Source organism: Nannospalax galili, unplaced genomic scaffold, assembly GCF_000622305.1.
Source record: "Nannospalax galili isolate Female #2095 unplaced genomic scaffold, S.galili_v1.0 scaffold25, whole genome shotgun sequence".
In the NCBI taxonomy this organism is placed as follows: domain Eukaryota; kingdom Metazoa; phylum Chordata; class Mammalia; order Rodentia; family Spalacidae; genus Nannospalax; species Nannospalax galili.
This window is the reverse complement of record NW_008355642.1, coordinates 4,390,318-4,416,132: the sequence shown is the minus strand read 5'-3', so window position 1 is coordinate 4,416,132 and position 25,815 is coordinate 4,390,318. Positions and strand designations below refer to the sequence as shown.

Here is a 25,815-nt window from a genome sequence, read left to right as displayed (position 1 = left end):
TTACAACACCAGCTTGCCATAATACCATTGTGTCAGACAGACCTAAACATTATACTCTTTATGTGAAGTCCCATAATTCTTTTTTTCTTTTCTTTCCAAGCTTTAGAGCTTAAAATCAGAACTTTACACCCAATGTTTTGGAAAAGTCACACGCCTTCCCTTGCTTGAAAATACTAGATCCCAGTGTTGAAGCAAAATACAACTTTCTCCCGCACTGTCTCAAGCGACATGCCTTCTGTAACTTTCCCCCTTGGACTAGTCTTTCAGGTAAAAACTACACTTGGTATTTACAAGGAGTAAATAAGCCTTTTAGACGGGATGTGCCTATGTTATGGCTGTCTCTATAATGAAAAACTGCTTTAATTTAACCTCATATTTATAAAAATAAAAATCATGATCAGAAACCTGCATGCTCACGTGACTATCATCCTGATGAAATAGATTTACTTAAATGGAACTGCAAGCCAGGGCCATCAACCTCTGGCCCTGAGGCGAAAAAAGAAAAAGAAAGAGACAAACAAAAGAAAAGAAAGGAAGAAAAGAAAACGTGGATGATTTCCCTTTTGCAGGAAAGATCTGGCCCTCTGCGTCATCAGTCTCCCACCACCCACATCCCCCGCTCCGTGTCAGAAACATCTTCAGACTTTGCTGCAGGAGCTTGGCGACCTCCGCGCTACTCAGGAGGCGGGGCTACTTTTTAGCCTCGCCCCACTCTTGCCCTTCAGCCAATTACAAGAGAGAATTGCTGGCCGGGACCGCTACCGGAAGACTCCGCCCCCCTAGCTCCAGCTCAGCCAATCATGGCTGACTGGGTGGGGACTTCCTCTGCGGTCCCGCCCCCTGAGCGCTGGGTAATTTAGAGCCGCGCACAGGGCGGGAATCTAAGATGGCGGAGTAGCAACGCGGAGCGGTCGGTATTAAGGCTCTCAGCAGACCCCGGTTCCAGTCTCCGTTGCGGCAGGGACCGCTGAACGAAGAACGCATTAGGTAGTCGCCCAAGATGCCGAATATCAAAATCTTCAGCGGCAGCTCCCACCAGGATTTATCCCAAAAAATTGCTGATCGCCTGGGCCTGGAGCTCGGCAAGGTGGTGACTAAGAAATTCAGCAATCAGGAGACCTGGTAAGGGTGAAATTGGGACCCCGACCGCACTTCACCTGCCCCTGGGCGGCAGCCATGAGGGATGGGGTCCCACCGGAGTTCAGGGGTAGTAGGGGAGGGCTGAAAGGGGCTGCTGAGGTTAGTGTGCCCCAAGGGCTGTTTCCGTTATTTTGCTTCGTGCGGGAGGGTCGCGTTCATCCTCACGCGTGGTGAGGTGGAGTCCAGGTGGAGAGGGAGGCGCCGCCGAGCGTTTGACGGCTAGGGATGGAGGACCTAGTGCGCTGGGTAGTGACTTCCTAAAGCGCCAGGAGGGGGACCGAGGCTGAGCCTGGGCCATGGGGACACGTGGCTTGTCTCTTCACTGTGGAGCCGTCAGGCTGGGCTCGCTTTCGGCTTGTAGACTTGTTTGCATTTGAGAGCTGCCGTATTCTGTGCCGCCTCGTGGTCTTTCTAGCTTTGAAGTGGTAATGGTCCTTAAGAGAAACTGGTATTCTGTTCTGTGGGGGCGAAAATGTTATGACTTTTTTAGATTGGTAAGCGTTGGTTTTTCATAGTCTTTCGAATTGTCAGTGGAGGAATCCGAGCCATCCTTAAGTTAATGGGATAAAGTGATGCATTAACTCTGCATCATTGATATCGAACATCTTTGCTTGAGGCATCCCGAAAGTCCTAGTAAAACCTTAGTTGTGGAATTGGAATCTCTGACCTTCCTTAATGACGGGACTGGTAGAGATAACACACCAGCGCATTTTTCAATAGCTGCCTCTTCCCTTAGCGCTGTGTGCGAGGGAATCTAGAGAACTTAAACCTGAATTTCAACAAATGAGGACAAGATAGTGTTCAGAGTGAATTGCAATCTGAATGTTTTTCGATGCGTACCCATTAAAACTCTGAGTCTCACCCAGGCGTGGTGGTGCACGCCTGCAATCAGATCAGAGCTCTGAGACTGAGGGAGGCAGATCACCACAAGTTTGAGGCTAGCCTGGTCTACTTGGGGAGTTCTAGACTGGCCAGGACCACTGAGGACATCTCACTAAATCTGTCAATCACTCAATTCCCACCCCCTCTTCCGGTTGTCCACATGCATTGTTGGACCATCTTAGAGGTAACATGATTGATTATATGCTTCTTTCAATGCTCCTTCCAGCTAACTGTGGAATCTTTTTAGTTCTGATGGATGTTCTGTGTTTTCTTGTTATCCTGTAGCAGATTAGATCAAACAAAAGCACAACCCTCAATCCTTTTCATTTGCTTGTGTTTTGTTTTAGGTTTTTTGAGGCAGGGTCTCCTTATATACATAGATCGGTCTGGCCTCTAACAGCCTCTGCAGAGTGATGGAATTACAAGCATGAGCCACAAAGCCCAAACACAGCCCATAATCTTACAGTCATCTGTTAGGGGTCAAGGGCTTGTTTGTGTGTGTGTGTTGTTGGGGTTTTTTTGTTGTTTTTTGGTCTTTTTGAGACAGGCTCCCCCTGTAGCCCCAGCTGGCCTTGAACTCACAGAGATCTGCCTGCCTTTGCCTCCCCAGTGCTGGGATTAAAGGATGCTACACCACCCCTGGCTAAGTTTATAATTTTTAAAAAATAATTATCATTTAAATTACATGGGATTATTTTCTGACTTTTTTTTACTTTATTTTCTTATAAACTCTTATTTTTTAGACCTAGCTGATACAAGTTCATCTGTAATGGATAGCTTCTTCCTGGATTAGAATTCTGTTAAATGTGCTGTAGATGCTAGTGTAAACACTGCACCATCTGTAACCAGGCAATACCTTAGCCAAAAGAGGTGTGCAAGCTGCTGTTTGGACCTCAATAAGGAAAACAAAACAGCACCAGACTTTGAGACTGACAGCTTAGCTAGGAGGACAAGAATGCTTTTTATTGGGAGGTTTACTTTGATCCCTGTGATTATTAACTCTTTTTCCTATGCTCTCCGGGAAAAGAATGTGAAGAATATATTGTGTTAATCCTGCCCACTGCATAATGTAATATACCAGAATCTGAGGTTATATTTGTAGCAGTGGTAGTGGGGGGTTGAGCAGCCTAGTGTTTTCTACTGATTCTTTTTTTTTTTTTTTTGGCATTTTTGAGACAGGGTCTCCCTGTAGCCCCAGCTGGCCTGGAACTCACTATGTAAACCAGGCTGCCCTTGAACTCACAGAGATCTGTCTGTCTCTGCCTTCCAAGTGCTGGGGTTAAAGGCGTGCACCACCATGCCTAGCCAGTCTAATGGACCATTTTGATTAAGCCCAACTTGGGTGATTGCTGACTGACTAGTTTGCTTATGTCTGGCTTAATTATTAGCTTTTTGGTTCCATAGAGATTCTGAAATCTTTAGTGAACATAAGTTTTTTCCCCCCTTGTTTTCAGTGCTGGGGATTGACCAGGGCTCCACACAAACTAAGAAAGCATTCTACCACTGAGCTGTATCCCCCAACCCTTACTTGTACCACCATTTTTCATCACCTTATTTTTAAAATTTCTTTATTCTCAATTATGTGTATGTGTGTCTGTGTGTAATGAGTGCAGGTGCCAGTGGGGGGCAGAGGTGTGGGATCCTCCTAGAGCTAGAGTTACAGGCCGTTGTGAGCTGCCAGATACGGGTACTGGGAACTGAAGTTCAGTCCCCTGGGAAAGAAGTGTATTCTCTTAACAGCTGAGCCATCTCTCCAGCTTCCACTACCTTCTTTTTTTTAATTTTATTGTTTTTATTTTTTTTTTATGTGTATGTGTGTATTACCCGCATGTATGTGTAAGTGCACCTGTGTTGTGCCATGCCCATGGGGGTTAGAAGAGGGTGTCAGATCCCCTGGAACTGGAGTTAAAGATGATTGTTAGCCACCACGTGACTGCTGGGAACCAAACCTGGGTCCTCTGCAACAGTAGCCAGTGCTCTTAACCACCAAGCCATCTTTCCAGCCACCACCTTATGTTTAACATATATAAATAACGTCTTTAAGTTTTAAGTACTGCTTTCCCATAACATCCTTCCTTGCTGAGGAAATTTTAGCTTTAAGTTTTAAGCTGGTTTTGAAAAATGGCTAAGCTATTGGTTATTCAATAGTATGATAATCAAAATGGTACAAGCAGTTGGTGGATAACGACCTAAGTGATTTTCTTTCTTTCTTTTTCTTTTCTTTATGAGACCATATAGCGATGACTGGCCTGGAACTCACAGATTCATTCACCTGCCTCTGCTTCCCTAGTGCTAAGATTAAAGGTGTATGCCGCCACACCCAGCACGTGATTTTTATTTGTTTACATGTTAAGAAAGTAGCTCACTGTGTAGCTCAGGTTGACTTTGAACTGGAGGCTTTCCTATTTCAGCCTCCTGAGTACTGGGATTAACAGGCCTGTGCCGTCATGCCTGGCCTCAGAACACACAAATTTTAAGGAATCACCTTCTGCTAAAGCCATAAAGCTATTATATTCAGCATATGTTCTCGGGTGTTTAAACTGGCAATGATAATTGTTCTGTTTGGAAATTTTTGTCCCTTTTTTACCTTTTTCTTGACATATATTGTTAAAAATGATGGGCTTTGTTTGTGCCAAAGAACATGTTTTCTCTCAGGAAAATCTAGATAATTAGGTTTTATAACTAATACCTCACCGGCTTTCAAGAAAGTATTTGAAGTGTTTTTTCAACAGTCACAAAAGCAAGGGTTTTGATCAGATATTAGAAGCCTTATAGAACAAAGGACTGTAGTAATTGCGCCAAAAAACTTGGTGTAAAACGATTATTGAAGTTAGTGTTACTTTAACTGCATCCTTGGCTCCCTGGCAGCTGAAAGCATATGTAATGGATTGTATAGTTTTATTTTCATAAAGCTCTTTAGAGACTTCCATATATAAACTCCTAAAGATTTTTGGGATATTTATGTACTGAGAACAAGTAATGTGCAATATAACAATTGTGGGTATTTTTGGTATTGACTAATAGTTGAGGCTTTTGTATAAGTAGATAAGCCACCCTGATCTAAAAGCTTAGAGAAAGAAGCCTGTCCTTTATACTGTCTGGGGTCAATTGTGAAATTGTTCATTTGTTCTCTACCTTCCTAATCAAATACCCTGACTGATAGGTGAGTATGTGGTATATTGTACACATGATATTCTGTGTTCTTAAACTACAGCCATAGACCTCTGGTCCCACATGTAGAGGGCAAAGATGACCTTATTGGAAATCAGTATGCCTGACTTCTCTTCCCCCAGAGAGATAGTGATCTGGTTCAAGAAGGTGAGATGTGGAAGAGGAATACAGGCATAGGGAGGCTTAGCCTCCTTTTTTGAAACAGGATCTCACTATGTAGCCTTGTAGCCTTGGTCTAGAGCTCTGGTTGGCTTCCAACCCAGAGATGAGTCTACCTCTGCCTCCCAAGTGCTGGGATGAAAGGCCTGTGCCACAACCATTTTTTGAAGTTACTCAATTATTGGAAACACTTGATCAAGGCCTCAAGCGCTGTAAAACCAGCAGTTCTTTTACCTGGGAGTCTCTCAAAGGACAGTGGTAATATTAAAGACCTGGGGCTGGGACACACCTTTAATCCCAGGGTTCTGGCAAATCTGAGTTCAAGGCCAACCCCCTCTCCGGAGGGAGGTCTAGGCCATCCAGGGATATATAGTGAGACACTTTTGTCTCAAAAAAATCCCCAAAACAGATGTGTTTAAGCTATCACTTTCTTTTGGATACAAGACAGTAAGTAATGGAGTGTGCTTATAAGGAGGCATTGTTTAAGTTCAGCCTTGTTTTACACTCAGGCAGATCATACCCCAGGGTCCCCAAGTGCTAGGATTACAGATGTGTGCCACTGTGACTGGCTAATTCTTTGGGGGGGGGGGCTCTGTAGCCCCAGCTGGCCTGGAACACTATGTAGTATGTAAAGCTGGTCTTGATCACACAGATATTTGCCTGCCTCTGCCTCTGCCTCCTGAGTTCTGGGATTAATGGTGTGCATAATTCTATGATTCTATTTTTGAGACAGTCTTGCTTTCTAACAATGGCTAATGCCAAATTCAAGAACCCCTTTCCCCAGCCTCCAAAGGGCTGGGATTATAGTTAACACATCATGCTCTAAATTTTAACATATTTTATTTATCCTAATGGATCCTTTCCTATAATTTCGGTGTGGAAATTATAGAAATGCTTTCCTTTTATTTATGCCTTCTTTAAGATAAGGTTTTATTTTCCATGTAAAGCGTATCTCAATCAATTCTTCAGACACACCAGCCATGTTTTATTTTATTTATGGTTGTTTTGTTTTGAGACAGGGTTTCATGTAATTCAGATTGGGTTCAAACTGCTCTGTAGCTTAGGATGGCTTGAACCTTCCTCAACCTCTGTAAATGCTTCATTAGCCACCATGAGGCCAGTTGTTCCTGTATTGTGCCATGCCTTTCAAGGCCTTGTTTGGAAAACATGGAAGTTGTTCTTCTAAAAAGACCTCTTGGGAGCTCTGTGCTTTATGGGCTTCTGTAAATCTTGAAGAATATTTTCAGAATGTAGTTTTGGCATTGGCATAGTTGATTGTAAAAAGATCAAATTGTTTCTTTCTGGTCTTTTTGAAATAGGGTTGCCCCCAGCTGACCTGAAACTCACTATGTAGACCAGGCTGGCCCCGAACTCACAGAGCTCTGCCTGCCTCTGCCTCGAAAGTGCTGGGATTAAAGGTGTGGTCCACCACTCCCAGCTATGTTGTTTTTTTAAGGTTGATCTTAGTGATAAAAAACATGTCTTCAGTAGAGAGGATACTTACCCTTTGTATCAGGCAAAGTTCATATAAAAGCTGAACTAGAGCTGGGGAGATGATGGTTTAATGGGGATAGTAATAGTAAGCAAGCATGAGGACCTGAGTTCATATCGTCACTGCCCACATCCCAGTGTTGGCAGAAATGAAATAATCCTGAGGGTTTGTTAGTCTGTCAACCTAGCCAGTGGGTGAGCTCAGCTCAGGGTTCAGTGAGAGACCCTGTCTCAAAGTAAGGTGGAGAACAATCCAGAGACACCCAGTGTTGGCCTCTGGCCTCCACTTGCTCTTGTATGGGTGCTCACATATATGTACATATTTTTGTTTGGTCCGATTAGTATATGAGTGTTTTGCCTGCTTCTGCCTCCCAAGTACTGGGATTAAAGGTGTGTGCCGCTATGGCCCGCCTATATTTTGTTGTTTGTTTTTTAAAGGCTAACCAAGTTAAGCATCATAACTGAAAGGAAAAAAAGAATAGACTATATTGAGTCAGCTATATAGAGGTCCATAATTGCTATTGTTTATTATCTTACCTCAGTATCACTTTGTGACCATCTCAGCTTGATGGACCCATCAGCTTGTAGTTGGACCTCAAATTAAATATGGCATAGTTGCAAAAGGGTATGAATGCATTTGCCAGTCTTTTAAAGAGCCCCATTTGTACCTGCTTCTAGTATAGAACAAGAAGTGAATGACTTTGCAAAGCCTAAAGCCTTATATGTTTTCCCAGTAGCAAGCCTGCTGTCTAGAGTGAAGGGAAGAGGCAACCTAATCCAGAAGGCTATTCATTTTCGTCATGTCATATTGGAACTGAATGGTACTGTCTGTCAGTGCACTGAAGGGAAACAGACACAAAAATAAGTCCATAAGTAATGAGATGATAACATTTATCATTAACATAACATTTATGATAACTGAGTGTTTTGAAGAGAATAACCTCAGTGATGAGAATAACTAGGGGAGAATCATTTTAGCTTTCTCTGTGTGTGTCTGTGTCTATATGAATATATATATGAGTTGTGTGTGGGTATGCATGGAGGCAAGAAGTGGGCATCAGGTCTCCTGGAACTGGAATTACAGGTGGCAATGAACTGCCCACCACAGCACCACTTTGGTACTGAGAACCAAACCAGTTCCCTCTCTTAACCACTGAGTATTCTCTCCAGCCCCTGTTTAACCTTTTGTGGTAGAACCTTCCAAGCATATACAGAAATAAAGTGGTAAAATGACCCCCTAGATCCATCACTCTGTTCGACAGTTATCAGTTTATGGCTAACCTTGTTTCATCTATTTTAGTTTCATACACATATATGCATATACAACCTGTACACACACATAAATATTGACAGTAATCCCTTAATATTGAAGTACTAGCCAGTGTTGCCAGTTCTCCCTGTCATGAATGCATAGATTATTTTTTCAGTCTTTTTGAGACAGGGTGTCCCTGTAGGCCCAGCTGTCCTGGAACTCACTATGTAGACCAGGCTGGCCTTGAACTCACAGAGATCCCCATGTCTCTGCCTCCCGAGTGCAAAGTTTAAACAATCTTTAAAAAATGTTTTACATTTATTGAGAGAGAGAGAGAGAGGTGTGTATGTGAGAGAGAGAGAGAGAGAGAGAAAGAGAGAGAGAGAGAAAGAGAGAAAGAATATGTGTGGAGGTCAGAAGACAATTTGTAGGAGTCGATTTTCCCATTCACATGGGTCCTAGGGATGGAGCTCAGGTCCTCCAGCTATGGCAGCCGGCACCTTTAAGACAATCTTTTATTACATTTGTGGAGGTGGAGCATGTCAGCACATACCCGTAGAGGTCAGAGGACATCCGACATGAGTCCATTCTCATGTTCCACCATAGGTCTGGGAGATTGAACTCAGGTTGCCAGGATCTGTGGTAAGTACCTTAATAGTGAGCTATCTCACTGGCCATGGTTTTGTTGGACTATTGTGTTGTTGCTTTGTATTTGAGACAGGGTTTTCACTGTGTAGCTTAGGCTGGCCTCTAATTCAATGATCGTCCTGCTGCAGCTTCCTGAGTGCAGAGATTACTGGCATGTGTCACCCCACCCATCTAAAAATGTGTTTTTTAATTTGAAGTAGTACACAAATAAGAGCTATACATAGAGTGTAATTGACTGATAGTGAGTTTTGTGTTGCTTTTATTTAGTCACATTTATATGTGTATAACACAAAGTGGCTTCACATTTTTCAAGTTGCCTATTATATAGCCTGATCCTCCGTGTCTCCACCTGGAATTAAAGGATGCAACCAATTTATGATTAGTTGGGATCTAACCCAGCCCACCCCCGCCCCACCCCATGCATGTTGAGCAAGCAATCTCAAACTAAGCTACATCCTTAGCTCTGCTACTTTTGATTCCTTTAATAAGACTTTTAGGAAAGGCATTTTGGTTGGAGGCCCCCCCAAAATGGGTAAGGTAGTTGTGGGCATTCTAGATACTGGGAAGAAATAGAGGTTGTGGAATGGAAAAAGGTATGTTCAAGCAATATAAGGAAAGAGAATGTGGCTGATAATGACTAGCTAGGGAGGAAATATTTTGAGACACATTAGGCCTTTTTTTTCTTTTCTTGAAGAAAAGTAATGGTATATAGTTCTGGCTTTCATTGAAGTCTTGCCTCAGCCTCCTCAATGCTGGGAGTACAAGTATGTACCACTACTATTGCCTCGCCTTTCACTGAAGGGTGCAGTAATGGTTTACTTGAGTATACACAGCTGTAATGTGCTCATTTTCTTTACTTCTTTCTTTTCTTTACTTTTTTAATGTATTTATATAGACAGGATCTCACACTGTAGCCCAGGCTGGCCTCAACCTACTGAGTGTTGATAACAGGCATGGTGGTACCTCAGGAGGTAGACACAGGAAAATCAAAAGTTCAAGGACAAACTCAGCTACAGAGTGAGTTGGAAACCATCCTGGGCTGAGACCTTGTCTCAAAAAAATCAAAAATAAATAAATCCTGCATTCGATCCCTAGTTTTACAAAAAAATGAATTTTAAGATAACTGTAGGTTTTCTCCCTTTCTATGGTGTCTTTTAATATCATCTTCATCTGGTTTCAGTACCTGAGTAATTGCCCTCATAAAATGTCTTAAAATGTTTACCTCTCACCTGTTTTCTTGAAAATATATATCAAATTAGCATTAATTCTGTTTAAAATGCTAATAGAATTCTCCACTTAAGCTGTTTGCTTTTCTTCCTAGAGGTTCATCAATGGTATTTATTCTTTCCTTCCTGTATAAGTCAACTTTTTGTTTCATTTATTTTTTTCCCTATTTTTAATTTCAGTGATTTCAGCTCTTTTATTTTTATTTTTCAGACAAGGTCTCTATGTAGCCAGGCTAGCCTTAAAATCACTATCACTTTGCCTTAGTCTCCTGAGTATTGGAATTATAGATGTACACCACCAACCCTTGTCCCAATTTTTACACTTTAAACATTTCGTTGTGTGTGGAGGTCAGAGGACTACTTTGTGGGGTCAGTCCTCTCCTTCCACTTTTATGTGGGCTTCAGGGCTTGAAGTCTGTATCTGCTAAGACATCTTGCTGGCAATACCCTCCCAGCACTTCTTTTTTTTTTTAATCATAAATTTTTCTTGAGTAACTTACTAAGCAAGATTTATTGCTTGGGCCACAATAATTATCACAGAATGAGGTCAAACAAAGCCCCCATCTGTTTCATTCACCATTGCATTCCTAGCACAGTGTCTTAACATAAGCATATTAAATATTTACTGAATGAGAGCCTAGAGAGATGGCTCAGTGGTTAAGAGCACTGGCTGTTCTTACACCAGGTTCAAATCCCAGCACCCACATGGTGGCTAACAACTGTCCGTAACTCCAGTTCCAGGCGATTAGACACCCTCTATCCCCCACAGACATTGCATGACATGGGTGTACTTGCATACATGCACGCAATACATATAAAATAAAAGTAATGCAGCCGGGTGTGGTGACGCATGCCTGTAGTCCCAGAGGCAGGAAGATCTCTGAGTTCCAGGCCAGCTGGGGCTATAGGGAGACCCTGTCTCAAAAAAGACCAAAAAAGGAAAAAAAAGTAAAGCAAAAAATATTTACCAAATGAATTGTTGGTATGGTAGAGGGGGTGCTATGAAGCTAGCCCATCTCTAACACTAGCAGTGGTGCTGTTTTCTAGACCTTACTATCTGGAGAGCTGCAGTGTGAGCTCAAAAAAAATCTATGATTGTGCTTGACTCTTTCTATTTTAGTGTGGAAATTGGTGAAAGTGTACGCGGAGAAGATGTCTACATTGTTCAAAGTGGTTGTGGTGAGATAAATGACAATCTGATGGAGCTTCTGATCATGATTAATGCCTGCAAGATCGCTTCAGCCAGCCGGGTTACTGCAGTCATCCCATGCTTCCCTTATGCCCGGCAGGATAAGAAGGATAAGGTAGGAATGGATTTTAATGGTGCTGGCTATCAGACCTAGAGCTTTCCACATGGTAGGCAAGTGCTCTGCCACTGAGTTATACCTCCATCTCATGATCTTTTTTATGTAGAGGAAGAAGGAACATTGCCCAAAGTCACAAAGTCCTTAACTATCAGTTATATATTTACAGGGCATTTTAAAAACCACATTTCCTTAACTGCCTCCCTGTCTTTAAAACAATAGACATACAATTGATTTTTAAAAGCGGTGTACTTATAATGTATATTTTTAATTATATTAAGACTAAACATTAAGAAAACATGCTAGAAAGATAATTTTTTGTACTGAAATGCATCCATTTTTGGAAGAATATTGTTCCACTTAGTGTTTGTACTAGATTATAATGTGCTCAAAAAAATTAGTGGCCTCATCTCTTTCCATGAATTTCTTGGTAGCTTAATGTCTTTTGGGGGGGGGTCTTTTTGAGACAGGGTCCCCTTGCAGCCCCAGCTGGTCTGGAACTCACTATGTAGACCAGGCAGGCCTTGAACTCACAGAGATCCGCCTGCCTCTGCCTCCCAAGTGCTGGGATTACAGGCGTGTGCCACCACGCCCGGCATTGTCTTTTTTTAATTAATTTATTAATTTTTTTTGGTCTTTTTGAGACAGGGTCTCCCTGTAGCCCCAGCTGACCTGGAACTCACTATGTAGACCAGGCTGGCCTTGAACTCACAGAGATCTGCCTGCCTCTGCTTCCTGAGTGCTGGGATTTAAGGCGTGTGCCACCACTATTTCTTGTGTATATGAGTATATTGTCTGCGTGTATAAGTGCACTTGTGTCATGCAATACCCGAGGAGGTCAGAAGAGGGCATTGGATTCCCTAAAACTGGAGTTATAGACAGTTGTTAGCTGCTATGTGGGTGCTGGGAATCAAACCTGAGTGAGTCCTCTACAAGAGCAGTCATTGCTCTTAACCGCTGAGCCATCTCCAGCCCGAATAATATCTTATATATAGGTACTTGTTAGATGTTTCTCAAGCAAATGGATTATTTTTCATATTGGGATTTGTTTTCTTTTTTTCTTCCTTTTCATTCAGAGCCGAGCTCCCATCTCTGCCAAGCTTGTTGCAAATATGCTATCTGTAGCAGGTGCAGATCATATTATCACCATGGATCTACATGCTTCTCAAATTCAGGTATCAATGGAAGCTAAATATTGGGAGTTAGAGAGTTGGGCAGAGAGCCAGGCATGGTGGTACATGCATATCATGTGGAAGCTGAAAGGTGAGGCAGGGGTTTTGAGACCAGCTTGGTCAAGATAGCAAGATCTTTTCTCTAGAAAGAAACTGGAAAGAAAAAAGGTGATTAGATAGTGAGGCAGTCTGGTATTATGGGAAGAACAAAAACTATCTTTATAACATTGTTACTTTTTAAACATGTATTCTTATGAATCTAAAGTAATAAATTAAATCTATAATATAATACTCAGCTGGTAACATGTACACAACAATGGTAGTTATTATCATCAATATTATTCCTCTTGAATATTCATAGCCTAAAATTTAGACCCACAGTCATTAAATAATTTTTCATAGAAACCTAGAGCAAGGGGAATAAAGTGCCATACTTATTTTATACTACCTAAGGAGGAGGCTTTCAGCCAGATATTGTAGTGCATCTGCAATCCTAGCACTTGGAAGGCTGAGTTTGGAGGATTGTGAGTTTCAAGGTAGTCTGGGCTACAGAGTAGACCCTGTTTTGAAAATATAAGTAGACTTAAAACTGTCACTACTTGAGTCTTCTGGTAATGTGAGGAAGTGCATAGAACAGAAGAGTATATTCATATTTTAGAAAACAATAGAGAAATTCAAATAATTCGTGTCAACTAGAAGTAGAACATATATCTCCTGCCATCTAGTTATTAAGTGTAACCATTCGTTATAGATATCTTCCCCCAAATCTTTATTCCATGCTACTACTACCTCTAGCTGCTTTCCCAGTTGGACCAGTACCGACAGTGACGTGAAACAGTGTACATTCATGTGTGTCTGAGCATTGACTGGTCAGTTCCTAGCTTTTGGCTGAACTTGACTGTTCTTCACAAGGGCTCATTCATTTCCTGTGGTCAGATGTGGGTTGGCTAATGACCAGTGTTGCTGATCTTGGCTGGGAGTTCTCAACCAAGCTTTGAGGAGGCTGTGTTTAGTTAGCACCCTGGGCATGCCTTCTCATTGGTTTGAAAGTTGTAGTAAGATGTTCTCTGTGTCTAAGTTATTACTTCCATTAAAAAAAAGTATTTATGTGGCGGGGTTGGGTGATATGGAGGTGCACATGGTTGCAAGCAGGCTGTCATGCATGTGTAGGTGAGACAGTTCTGGTGATCAAACTTAGGGCATCAGGCTTGGCCACAAGCACCTTTACCTGATGGCTTCATGTTCTGTACGTTAGTCATTCATAAATGGAAGAGAAAAAAGATAAAAGAGCTAACCCAGTTTCTTTCTCTAGGGCTTTTTTGACATTCCAGTGGACAATTTATATGCAGAGCCAGCTGTCTTAAAGTGGATTAGGGAGAATATCTCTGAGTGGAGGAACTGTACTATTGTCTCACCTGATGCTGGTGGAGCCAAGAGGTATGGTTGTAATTACCATTCTTAATGTACTGCCAACATCTTTCAGATATATCAACAGTGTGGTACTTTCTGTCCAAATGACACTTTATTTTTAAGTACTTCAGACTGAATGTAGCAGTGACTAGTACATATGTGTTTGATACATTTTTATTCTTTTTACTGGCCCGAGTCACTGCTTGGAAGATATGACAGAGAGCCCTAAATAGGCATTGCAATTATGGGCTTGACTATCACATTAGTAACATGGCACTACAGAGCTAACAACATTGCTATAAACTTACTGGAAGGGTGGGAAAATTCATGTGAAGTGAATGGCAGCTGCTTTTAAACTCCATGTTACTGGATAAGAAAGCTTTACATACCTCTTGTAAAGCTGTTGGTTAGATAATTTGGTCCTTGGGATTAAAATATTAAGCAGGAAGGGAAATAAATTGTGATTTTGTTTTGTTTGGGGGGGGGCCTTTTTTTGAGACAGGGTCTCTCTGTAGCCACAGCTGGCCTAGAATTCACTATGTAGACCAGACTGGCCTTGATCTCACAGAGATCCACCTGGCTCTGCCTCCCCCGAAGTGCTGGGATTAAAGGTGTGTACCAGTACATCCAACTAAAGTGTGGTATTTTTATTTAAAGCCAGGACCCTAAATTTTTTAAACAAACCTATTGCCAGGGATTGGTAGTTACAGTACTTTAAAAGCACACATAGTGCAGGCCCTTAATTTTCTTAGTGGATTGGATTACTCAGTGTTGGTCATACAAAGAAAAGAATGACAAATGTTCTTGTTGTGGAAATAGAATGAAGGGATGCAAAACACATGATTAGGAAAAGGTAATTTAGCCTCTTTAATTTCAGTAACTTCATTGGAGCTGATAAGCTGAGAACTTGAGCTCTCGTGGCTTAATGAACCCCATGCAATCACTAATTACGATCTGTGATACTAGTGGCAGCATAAAAGCATCCCTACATGGATAGTTAATCACACTTGTCTTAACTTCTTAAGCACTATCTTCACATCTTCCTGGGGGACTTAGAAAATAGATCATTTGAAATAATCAAGCAGGATTTTTTTTGAAGTTGAGAAAAAGAAAGCTGCCTTCCACAGATGACTTGCTATTGCTCTTTGTAATTTTTTATTCTAATTACTTTATAGTGATGGAGTATTTTCCAAGTGAGTGCTGCTCACTTCAGTCTTGGCAGGGTTGGGGAATAGGTAAGGATCCCTGTGTGATAGCAATTGGCACAGTAGTTCTCCACTCAAGTGTGTAACTTTTCTGCTTTCTTGGTGACTGAGTGTCTTGGCCAGTGAGCACGAACAGTTTGGGACACTTGAAGGCATTGATCATGTGTTTGTCTTGGGTATCATCATTCCAAGAACAGTGGTTAGCACTGGTGTTAGGTTCCTAAGCAATAGCAATAGAGAACACAGTGTGGTTCCTTTAGATCAAAGTACTAATGTTGCCTAGAGTTGACTTGCAAACCTTATACGATCAGAGGTTCTCTGCTGTCCAGCAAAAATTCTAGTCACAAAGAAAATAGGACATGCTATAATTTAATCATTGCTACATTTAAAAACACAAAACCTGAAGCACGAGCTTTTTGTTCACGCATGACAAAGATTGCACAGTGGCGCATGGGCACACGTCATGGGCAGCCCATTGTCATTTACATTGACTTTCTGCTTGAGTGGACTTGTTTGCCAACAGACATGTCTTTTAACCTTCCTTTTGGTGTGACTTGTATTATCTTTAATAAGGAAAAAATGTCAAAATTCTGTTCCTTTGCACATAGTTCGACCTTCAGGATCACATGCCCAGTTTGTCTGGTTAATTGGTTTAATTTTCTTTTTAGCATTTGTAAAAGGAATTCCCAAGCTTGGTGACCAGGTACAGTTGACACTTACCAGTTGGTGGTTGTGTTTCCACCATCATGGGAAAGAAGTGCACGGATATGCATTGAAAGGGTGGACAGTGTTTCATGTCCTCTGGCCTCAGGTTCATACTCACCACATCTGCAGTCACAAGCCTTCCTTGATGGAATGTGGGACAACTGTACACTCCCTGCTTTAGCTAATGAGATCTTCTCTCTTCCCTTCTGTTTTTAATTTAGTATACTAATGTACCTCAGCATATACTGCTTCCCAGGACTGGTACCTATACCTAGAACAAATGATTATCTAAGTTTGAGTTATATATATATATATATATTCCTTTACTGCTATTGGTATTATAGAGACATTAATCCATAAAATCCAATTTATAATGTTTGTATTTAAGATGTCAATGATAATTGATTTCTTCTATCTAGCCCTGGGAACTGTTTTAGTTTCTAGGAGTGTTCTCCTAGAAAAGAATCTTCTATATATGTGGGTACTAGGGTAGAGCCCAGGGTCTCATGCATGCTAAACAAGTTGTCTATTGTGAAGCTATACTCCCAACCTTGTAAGCCCTTTCTTCTGCTGTAGAAGCCACATATTTGTCTTTATAACTTTGAATATCCCCTATTTTGCAGAGTGACCTCCATTGCAGACCGATTGAATGTGGATTTTGCCTTGATTCACAAGGAGCGGAAGAAGGCCAATGAAGTGGACCGCATGGTGCTAGTAGGAGATGTGAAGGACCGTGTAGCTATACTTGTGGATGACATGGCTGACACTTGTGGTACAATCTGTCATGCTGCTGACAAGTGAGTGCAGAGTGCTGGACTAGTAGTTAGAAGCAAAAGGCTGCCTGCTGCTTTGCTATTTTTCAAACAGCTGAAGGGGTCAGTAGCTTTGGGAGGTTTTCATCCTGCTAGTCTTGAGTACATGTAAAAGTGAGTATTCACTATTTCATATTCTCTTGGTTTTTATAGTGATACTTTCATATCCAGTATACCCATAATAAGTTGAAACTGTCAAAAATTGAAAATCCATTGTATATGCCTAAACTTCTGAATGCCCTAGCTTAGTAACACAGCCTACTGTAGACTGGATTCCTCCCCTCATGATTACACAGCTGACTGGGAGCTGTGGTGAGTCAGTATTGAAGTGCGCATTGCTAGCTCAGGGAAAGATCTGAATTCCATATAGAATTTCTGCTGAATGCATGGTACTTTTGTGCTACCATAATGTTCAAAATTAAGTTTAAACAGTTAAAACAATATCTAAATAACACAATTAGCCTTTTTATCCTTTCTTTGTTTGGGGGGGGGTGTTGTTTTGTTTTGAGACAGGGTCTCCCTGTAGCCCCAGCAGGCCTGGAACTTACTATGTAGACCAGACTGGTCTTGATCTCACAGAAATGTGCCTGCTTCTGCCTTCTAGGTACAGGGATTAAAGGCATGCCCCACCATGTCCAGCCTTTTTTGTGTGTATTTTAGACAGGGCGTAACTCATGATGATGATCAGGCTGGGCTAAGTCTCACAGAGATCAAAACACTAGGATTAAAGACCTGCACCACTGTAGCCAACTAAATCATTTTTAACTGTACAATTACATTTATATATATTCTCATTAGTACATTTTTTAAAAAATTTGTATGTATGTATGTATGTGTGTGTGCATGCATGACAAGACTAGAGTGGAGGTAAGGATAATTTTCAGGAATTTTTTTTTCCTTCCATTATGTGGGACACATAAATCAAGCTCAGGTCTTCAGGCTTGGAAACAAGTACTTTTACCCTCTGGGCAATGTTACCAGAATTTTATTTTCATAAATTAGAAAGTTATCTTTTGGGAACTGCAGGTAGGTTTTGAGATTTTTTTGACATAGTCTCATGTATACCTTAAAAACCTCATCTTCCTGCCACCATCTCCCAAGTGCTGGGATTATAGGTTTGTGCCACCATACCTGGCCAAGCCTTGTTTCTAACCTTCTGTCTATTATAGATTCTACTGTGTCAGGAGGCTAGAGACTGATATTGTTGGATGTTTTCTTCAGTCTCTCCACCTTATTTTTTGAGACAGAATCTCTTACTGAACCTATTGATTTGACTAGACTGGCTTGCTAGCAAACCCCAGGGATCTTCCTGTCTCTGCCTCTCAAGCACTATGATTTTAGGGCCATACCACTGCACCTGACTTATGTGGGTACTGGGCCTTGAACTCTGGTCCTCATGCTTATACAGCAAACTACCTTTTGAGCCATGTCTCTAGCCCATGGCTTCTACTTTTTTGTTGGTTTATTTGGCTTTAAGACAGGATCTCACTATGTAGCCAATGTTAACCTCAAAGTCACTATATAGCACAGGTGGGCCTTAAACTTCCATTGAGCCCTCTGCCTTAACCTCCCAAGCATTGGAATTGTAAGCATGTGCCAGCATGGCCAGCTTTAGCTGCTACTCTGCTCTTCAGAATACTTTTTGCCTGAATGTTTCTAAACTGTCTTCCCACTTTGCCCTCCCATTTCAGTCTCTAGTCTCTTACTTCCCCAGTTCATCTTTCACATTACCTCTGAGCTCGCTATAATCTTCCTAAATCTGTGGCTACATGCCATCACTTTTCTGTAGAATCTTAAATCCCAGCAATTAATAATTTTAAACTCCTAAGTGTTCATGCCTGGCACATAATAAGTACTTAAAATCAGTTTGGGTACTGAGTGATTCTTGGCTTGGATCGTCATAAAACCTCTTTCATCCTGTTAGTGAAGTGGTGCTAAGTTATCTAACAAATCCGCATCCTAGGCAGTGAGATGATTCAGCAGGTAAGGGCTCTTGCCAACAAGCCTAATGACCTGAGATGGAAACCCAGGACCCACGTGGTGGAAGGAGAATTGACTCCCATAAATTGTCCTCTTACTCTTACCACCTGTTCTAGGTTGTTTTTCCATTGCTGTGACAAAACACTGTGACCACTACCAACTTGGGGAGGAAAGGGTTTATTTGTCTTACATCTCCCAGGTCACAGTTCATCAGGGAGACCCAGGTAGGAACTCAGGGCAGGAACCTGGAGGCAGGAGCTGGAGCACAGGCCACAGAGGATCACTGCTTACTGACTTGCTCCCTGGCCCCTGCTCAGCCTGCTTTCTTATGCAACACAGACCCACCTACCCAGGGGTGGTACCACCCACAGTGGGCTGGGCCCTCCCACATCACTCAACAAGAAGATTCCCCACATACATGGCCACAGGCCAGTCCTATGAAGGCAATTCCCCAATTGAGGCTCCCTCAACCCAGGTGTGTCAAGTTGATACTAAAGCTATCCAGCACACCACCACAGGTACACCCTGACATGTGCATGCTCACACATATACACACACACACTCTAAATAAAAATAAAATTTAAAAATCCACACTATAAAAACATCAATGACAACATGATAAAAAGTTACTTTTATCAGTTCACCAGTGGTAGAACACTCCAAAGCAAGGGTTCCTGGTTGGGCTCATTTTCAGTGATATTGACTTTAAATCATTTGTTTTATTTTTTGAGGCAGAATTTGGCCTGGAACTCACAATGTAGACCAGATTGGTAGAGATTCCCCCCATGCCTCTGCCTCCCAGTGCTGAGGTTAAAATTATATGCTACCAGGCCTGGTGATTTTGAGTCTTTTGATCCTTGATACTTATCTGGATCTTGAAGCTTTATATGGACAGAACTGAGTCTTCCTAAAATTCATGTGTTGAGTCCTAGACCCAGATATGATGGTTTGGGGGATTACCTTTACAAGATATTTAAGTTTAGATGAAATCTTGAGAGCAGAGCCCTCATAGTATCAGTGCCCTTATAAGAAAATGCTAGAGGCATTATGGGCACTTTCCCTTTACACATGCACAAGAATGTCCTATAAGCACACAATTAGTACACATAGTAATTCCAGAAAACAATTTCAAAATGAAACCTACCTTATCTGTACTTGATATTGGATTTGGAAGACTCTAGAATAACAAGTTTATGCTTAAACTACCCAGTCTATGGTGTTTAGCTAGGACAGTTAATACTTTCTTCCTAACTCAGATTCTGTTGTTACTTGTCAGATTAATCAGCTCTTTCCTCCCTAGACTTCTCTCGGCTGGAGCTACCCAGGTTTATGCTATCTTGACTCATGGAATCTTTTCTGGCCCAGCCATTTCTCGCATCAACAATGCGTGCTTTGAAGCAGTAGTGGTTACCAACACCATACCTCAGGAAGACAAGATGAAGCATTGCTCCAAAATACAGGTGAGAAGGATTCTTCCAAACAAAGCATACCTTAAGTGTTTTGTAGGTAGTAACATATATTAAACTAGGAATCTGAATTCTGAACCTTAACTTTTTTGTAAATTTTTACATTTATTTTAATTTTATGTGCATAAGTTTTTTGCACGCGTATAAATCTACCCAAGCATGAAATGTCTGCGGAGATCAGAAGAGGTTGTCGGATCCCCTGGAACTGGATGGTTTTTAGCTGCCATGTGAGTGCTGGAAACTAAACCCCAGTTCTCTGCAAGAGCAGCCAGTGCTCTTCACTTCTGAGCCATCTCTCCAGACCCTGAACCTTAACTTTTTTTTTGAAGGATTTTGTTGCTGCTCTTATTTTGTTTTGAGATAGAGTCGCCCTGTAGCCTAGAATCCATCTCACAAGTGTTGGAATTAAAGGCATGTGCCACCATGCCTATATACCTTAACTATTTTAACTTAAGTTTTTGCTTTTTATTTGTGGTTCTGGGCATGGAACTCAGAGCCTTGCTCTGGTAGGCAAATAGTGCCACTGAATCTCTAGCCTTCCTTTGTTGTTCTTTTTTCCCTTTTCATTTTTAAATACAGACTCATTAAGTTACCCAGAATGGCCTTGAACTCCCTTTGTAACCCAGACAGGCCTTTAATTTGAGATCCTTCTACCTTAGGCTCTTGAATAGTTGAAGGTTTGGCTTCTTTGTATATTTTGTTGATGTTTGCTTTGGTGTTTCTGAATAGGGGCACACTCTGTAGCCTAGACTCCTGACAATCATGCCCCAGCTTCCTGAGTGCTGAGATTGTAAATATGTTCTATTTTTTGTTTTTAAAATTTGTGTGTGTGTGTGTGTGTGTGTCCGTCCGTGTCCGTGTCCCACTTGTATGCAGAGGCCAGAAGAAGGCATCAGATTCCCTGGAGCTTGTGTTATAGGTGCTTGTTAGCCACCTGGCATTGGTGCTAGAAACTGAACTCTTGGGTCCCCTGGAAGAGCAACAAGTGTTCTTGACCACTGAGCCATCACTCTAGCCATTATAGGCATGTTCTTAGGAGCTTAGGCTGCTATCACTGTCTTGATGATCCTGATTTATGGGGTTTCCTCTATTATTAGCAACTTGACTTTTTCCTAAGTGATTATAGTAAAAATTGTTATGAAGAGTAGCTGAGTGCAGGATCCTTAGAAAGGGGACTTCCCAGGCTGCTTGTCTAGGCTACAGATGGGCCAGTGAACTCTGTCCGTGCATGCTAACTTGGTGTATTTCTTCCCTTTCTAGGTGATTGACATCTCTATGATCCTTGCAGAAGCCATCAGGAGAACTCACAATGGAGAGTCTGTTTCCTACCTGTTCAGCCATGTTCCTTTATAACAGAATTGACTTCTGAAGGTTTTTGAAAATAAAATCAACCCTATCCCCTTGTTTTTTCTTGGTTTTGATGACAAGTTCAGCAGAAGACCCAGCCTACTCCAGTGTAGCTTTTTACATCCCGCATTAGGTACATTAGAATTTCTCCTAAATTGAAAAAGACAGTTTGATATTAGCTGCTAGGATGTCTTACTCACATTCTTTCATCCTGGCTTTTGTGGCTGTTTTGTGAGCCTTGCAGCTTTATATAGAGCTCGGCTGCTGCAAGGTATATAGATTATTGAAGGTATTCCATAAGACCCTTATGATGTGATTGGCAAACTCAGAATCCATTGCATGTGAATGTTTGGGGTTTTGTCTTTGTTCAGAACAAACTAGCAACAAAGCTAGCCCATGTGTAAGTTTTCAGAGGTCTATGCTACACTATGAGCCCTGGGCAACCTTAAATATAGTTTTAGTAGTTGAGCACCCTGTGAGGCAGGGGCAAGTAACTCAATGCAGTAATTGTTTCTTGGGAGGAAGAAGCCTGATCCATTATCATCTGTTTAACTGTATAGCTTGAATTTTTTGTATCTATTCCTTTTTATTTGGCTTTACCATCAGCCATTTTGACCTTTTCCTGGCCAAATATCTTCCTGGGCTCAGTGATCATTGTACCATCGTCTTCTGTAAGGCATACTTACTTCCACTGTGTAACTGCTAACATTCACTTTAGATAATCTGCTATAGTGTAATCTTCCCTAGCCTACTGCCATTGTGGTACTAGGTTTTCGGTGGTGTCATAGTGCCTTTATTTTAAGTATTTAATTTTCATCTTCCTTGGATCCATTTGGCCTCTCAGTTGAACTCAGATTTCTGCTAAACAGTTTGATGTCATAGTCTCCTGTAGAAGAAACTTAATAAAGTGTTATGTGTGCAATTTGGGTCTGTGTCTACTAAATTTCTTTAAAAAGTGGCTTAGATGTCTTTTTTTTGGAGACCCCAGCTGGTCTGGAACTCACCATGTAGACCAGGCTGGCCTTGAACTCACAGAGATCCGACTGCCTCTGCCTCCCAAGTGCTGGGATTAAAGGCGTGCTACACCACGCCCGGCTGGCTTGGATGTCTTACTGTTCTGTGATAGCTCTTACTGGCTTCGTTTCCACCAAACCATTTTAGTTCCCTTGTTAAGAGAAACCAAGGCAGTGATTAAAAGACTTTTAATCTGGGGCTCACTGAGAATAAAGCATAATCTCAATTCTGTGCACTATAGCAGAATTAGAGGATGCATACTACCTACTGGGTCTCTGCTGCTTACTCCCAGGAACCCAAATTCCTATGCCTTCTGAACCAGTTTTACCTAATGTAATCATTTTCCTTCATTGACTAGTGTTTGGCATTTAATTTCAGCCCTAAGTATAACTTTTGAAAAGGTAAACATGCAGAATTCAAGCATGAGTTATAATGCATTCCAAAATTTTAAATGGATTTCATTGTACGTCATTGTATAAGGATGCTTTTTCTATGGGAACCTCCATGATTCTAGGGCTTAGTGCAGGGGCTTCTTTTAAAAAAAAAACTGGGCCTGCTTTTGTTTATTTACTTATGCTTTCATTGAATGTTGGGATAGCTTTATTGCAGTTAGACTTTTGATAAAAATGATTCAAGAGGGGCTAACATGACATATTTGTTCTGGAAGAAGCTGAGGAAGCCTTGATGCTTTTTCATGCTAATTATGCTATTTCCTGAAGTATTGAGCCATTAGGTCAAGGTTCATCATTTTCAAGTACAGTAGTTACTTATCCATAGAAAATACTATCTAAGACCCCTGGTATATACCTGAAAGCACAGGTTTCATAGAACCCTTTATATTCTAGACCTCCCCTGTACATATATTCATATGTGACCACCATGAAGTTTTATTCATAGACTTGGCACTATAATCGATGAACAAAATAGAACAATTATAACTACACTGTTGTGCCTTGGAACCTTTAAGTGAAGTAAGGGACCTTTAAGTGAAGTAAGGGACAGTTTTGTTTTAACTAAGGCCAACAGCCTGTTAGCATATAGAGTATGCAAGTGCTGGACAAAAAGATGATTTAGGCCTGCCCGGGGCAGAATTATGAGACAGCAGATCTCACGCTACTTAGAACAGCACACAGTTAACTTAGAAATGATTTTCTTTCAGGAATTTTCCACTTAATGTTTTTGACCTTGAATAACTGAAACCATATAAACTGAATAAGGGACAGCTATTTAGGTGAGGCTTTGAGACCATTCTGAAGAGAGCCTCAGTCCTCACCTTTGATCCCTATTACCTGAAGGAAGACAACTTCCTATGACACTCAGCAAAATGCCATAAGGAAGCACCTTTTCCTACAGTGGGTGAAATCCTAATGTCTTAGTCATTTTTTAAAAAACAATTTTTTAAATTAATTTGTTTGAGACAGGGACTCCCTATAGCTCCAGCTGGCCTGGAACTCACTGTGTAGACCAGGCTGGCCTCAAACTCACAGAGATCCACCTGCCTCTGCCTCCCAAGTATTAGGACTAAAGGTGTGTGCCACCATGCTTGGTAAAGCAAAATTTTAAAGGTGGGGAGTGAGTTATTTTTTAAAATATTTTACTGTTTTTATATTTTTATATGTATGAGCATATTACCTGCATGCATGTATGTGCACCCATATTGTGCAATGCTCGCCGGAGGTCAAAGGAGGGCATCAAATTTCCCTGGAACTGGGGTTATTAACTGTTGTTATCTGCCATGTAAGTGCTGGGAACTGAACCCCAATACTCTGAAAGAGCAGCCTGTGTTCTTAACTGCTGAGCCATCTCTCCAGCCCCTATTTTTATTATTTTTATTTTATGTGTATGTGTTGCTTGCATGTATGTGAGTGCACCATATATAGTATAATGCCCACAAAAGTCAAAAGAGGGTGTCAGGTCAGATCCCCTGGAACTGGAGTTATAGAAGGTTGTTAGTTGCTGGGAACTGAACCCAGGACTTCTATAAGAGCAGCCAGTGGTCCTAACCACTGAGCAATCTCAACAGCTCCTGATTTTAGAATTTTTAAAATTACATTTCTTTCTCTCTCTCTCTCTCTCTCTCTCTCTCTCTCTCTCTCTCTCTCTCGTGTGTGTGTCAGAGCACAGCTTGCAGGAGTCAGTTCTCCCCTTCTACCATGTGGGTCTTGTGGCTCAAACTCAGGTCAGGCTTGGTAGCAAGTGCCTTTACCCATTAAACTATCTTACCAGCACCAAAAGTTTTATTTTGTTAGAGTTTTTATTATGTCCTAAACCCATCAAGTTTTGAGGCAAGCATGCTTGTTGAGTCACCGTGCTAGCCCCTTTAGGGTTTTTTTGTTTGTTTGTTTAAATTTTTTAAATTATATTTTATGTGTATGAGCATTTTGCCTGTATGTATGTAAGTGCACCTGTGTTGTACAATGCCCATGGAGGACAGAAGAGGGCATCAGTTCCCCTTGGAACAAGAGTTTCAAATGGTGGCTAGCACCATGTGGGAACTGAACCCAGGTCCTCTTCAAGAGCAACCAGTGCTCTTCATGGCTGGGTCATCTCTCCTTCTTACCCTTTTTTTGTGGGCAGTAGTTTCTAATTTGACATAATCATCTGAACACTTAATATACTGATCCATATCTGGTACAGTAAAAGTATCACCAGTACATCTTTAGCATAGTTCTCAAGCACATTAGACAATCTTGCCAACTTTGCTATCTTTGTATATATCCATTAAAAAAGATCTCTGGGGGCTGGAGAGATGACTCAGTGGTTAAGAACACTGGCTGTTCCCAGGTTCGAATTCCAGCACCCACATGGCAGCTAACAACTGTCTGTAGTTCCAGTTCCAGGGAATCTGACAGCTTCTTCTGTCCTCTGTGGGCATTGTACAACATGGGTGCACTTATCTACATGCAGGCAATACACACATACACATAAAAATAATAAATAAAATTGAAAAAAAGATCTCTGGCCTGCCATGCTCCAGTGCATAGTTCTAAACCACAGTCACCACACAGATGACATTGGCTAATCTCAGTGGGTCACAGAATAAAACAGACAGGAATATGGCCAGTGAGATTGCTCAGCAGGTAAAGGCGCTTCCAAGCATGATGACCTGAGTGATATCTGGGACCCACATTGTGGAAAAGAGAAGTGACTCCTACAAGTTGCCTCTGACCTCTGCATATGCATTGTCACATGTATGCTCACTCATAACTTCACACATATATATACACACATGCACACAAAAGATTTTTTACAAAACACATGAAGCTGGGAGTGGTGGCACATACCTTTAATCCCAGCACTTGGGAGGCAGAGGCAGTTGGAGGTCTGTGAGATGGGGGCCAGCCTGGTCTACATAGGGATTTCCAGGCCAGCTGGGGCTACAGGGAGACCCAGTCTCAAAACAAAAGAAAAAAGAAACATGAATGTGGAAA

General features: G+C 41.5%; 1 protein-coding gene across 1 annotated transcript; it reads left to right on the top strand.

Moving 5' to 3' along the window:
• Window positions 1-855: 855 nt before the first annotated feature.
• Window positions 856-22,296, top strand: Prps1 (phosphoribosyl pyrophosphate synthetase 1). Its single transcript, XM_008852976.2, has 7 exons — window positions 856-1,122; window positions 11,090-11,273; window positions 12,350-12,448; window positions 13,758-13,882; window positions 16,389-16,562; window positions 19,858-20,017; window positions 21,284-22,296. Exons 1-7 carry the CDS (start codon window positions 1,001-1,003, stop codon window positions 21,374-21,376), a joined length of 957 nt encoding a protein of 318 aa, XP_008851198.1. The 5' UTR covers window positions 856-1,000; the 3' UTR covers window positions 21,377-22,296.
• The last annotated feature ends 3,519 nt before the right edge of the window (window positions 22,297-25,815 follow it).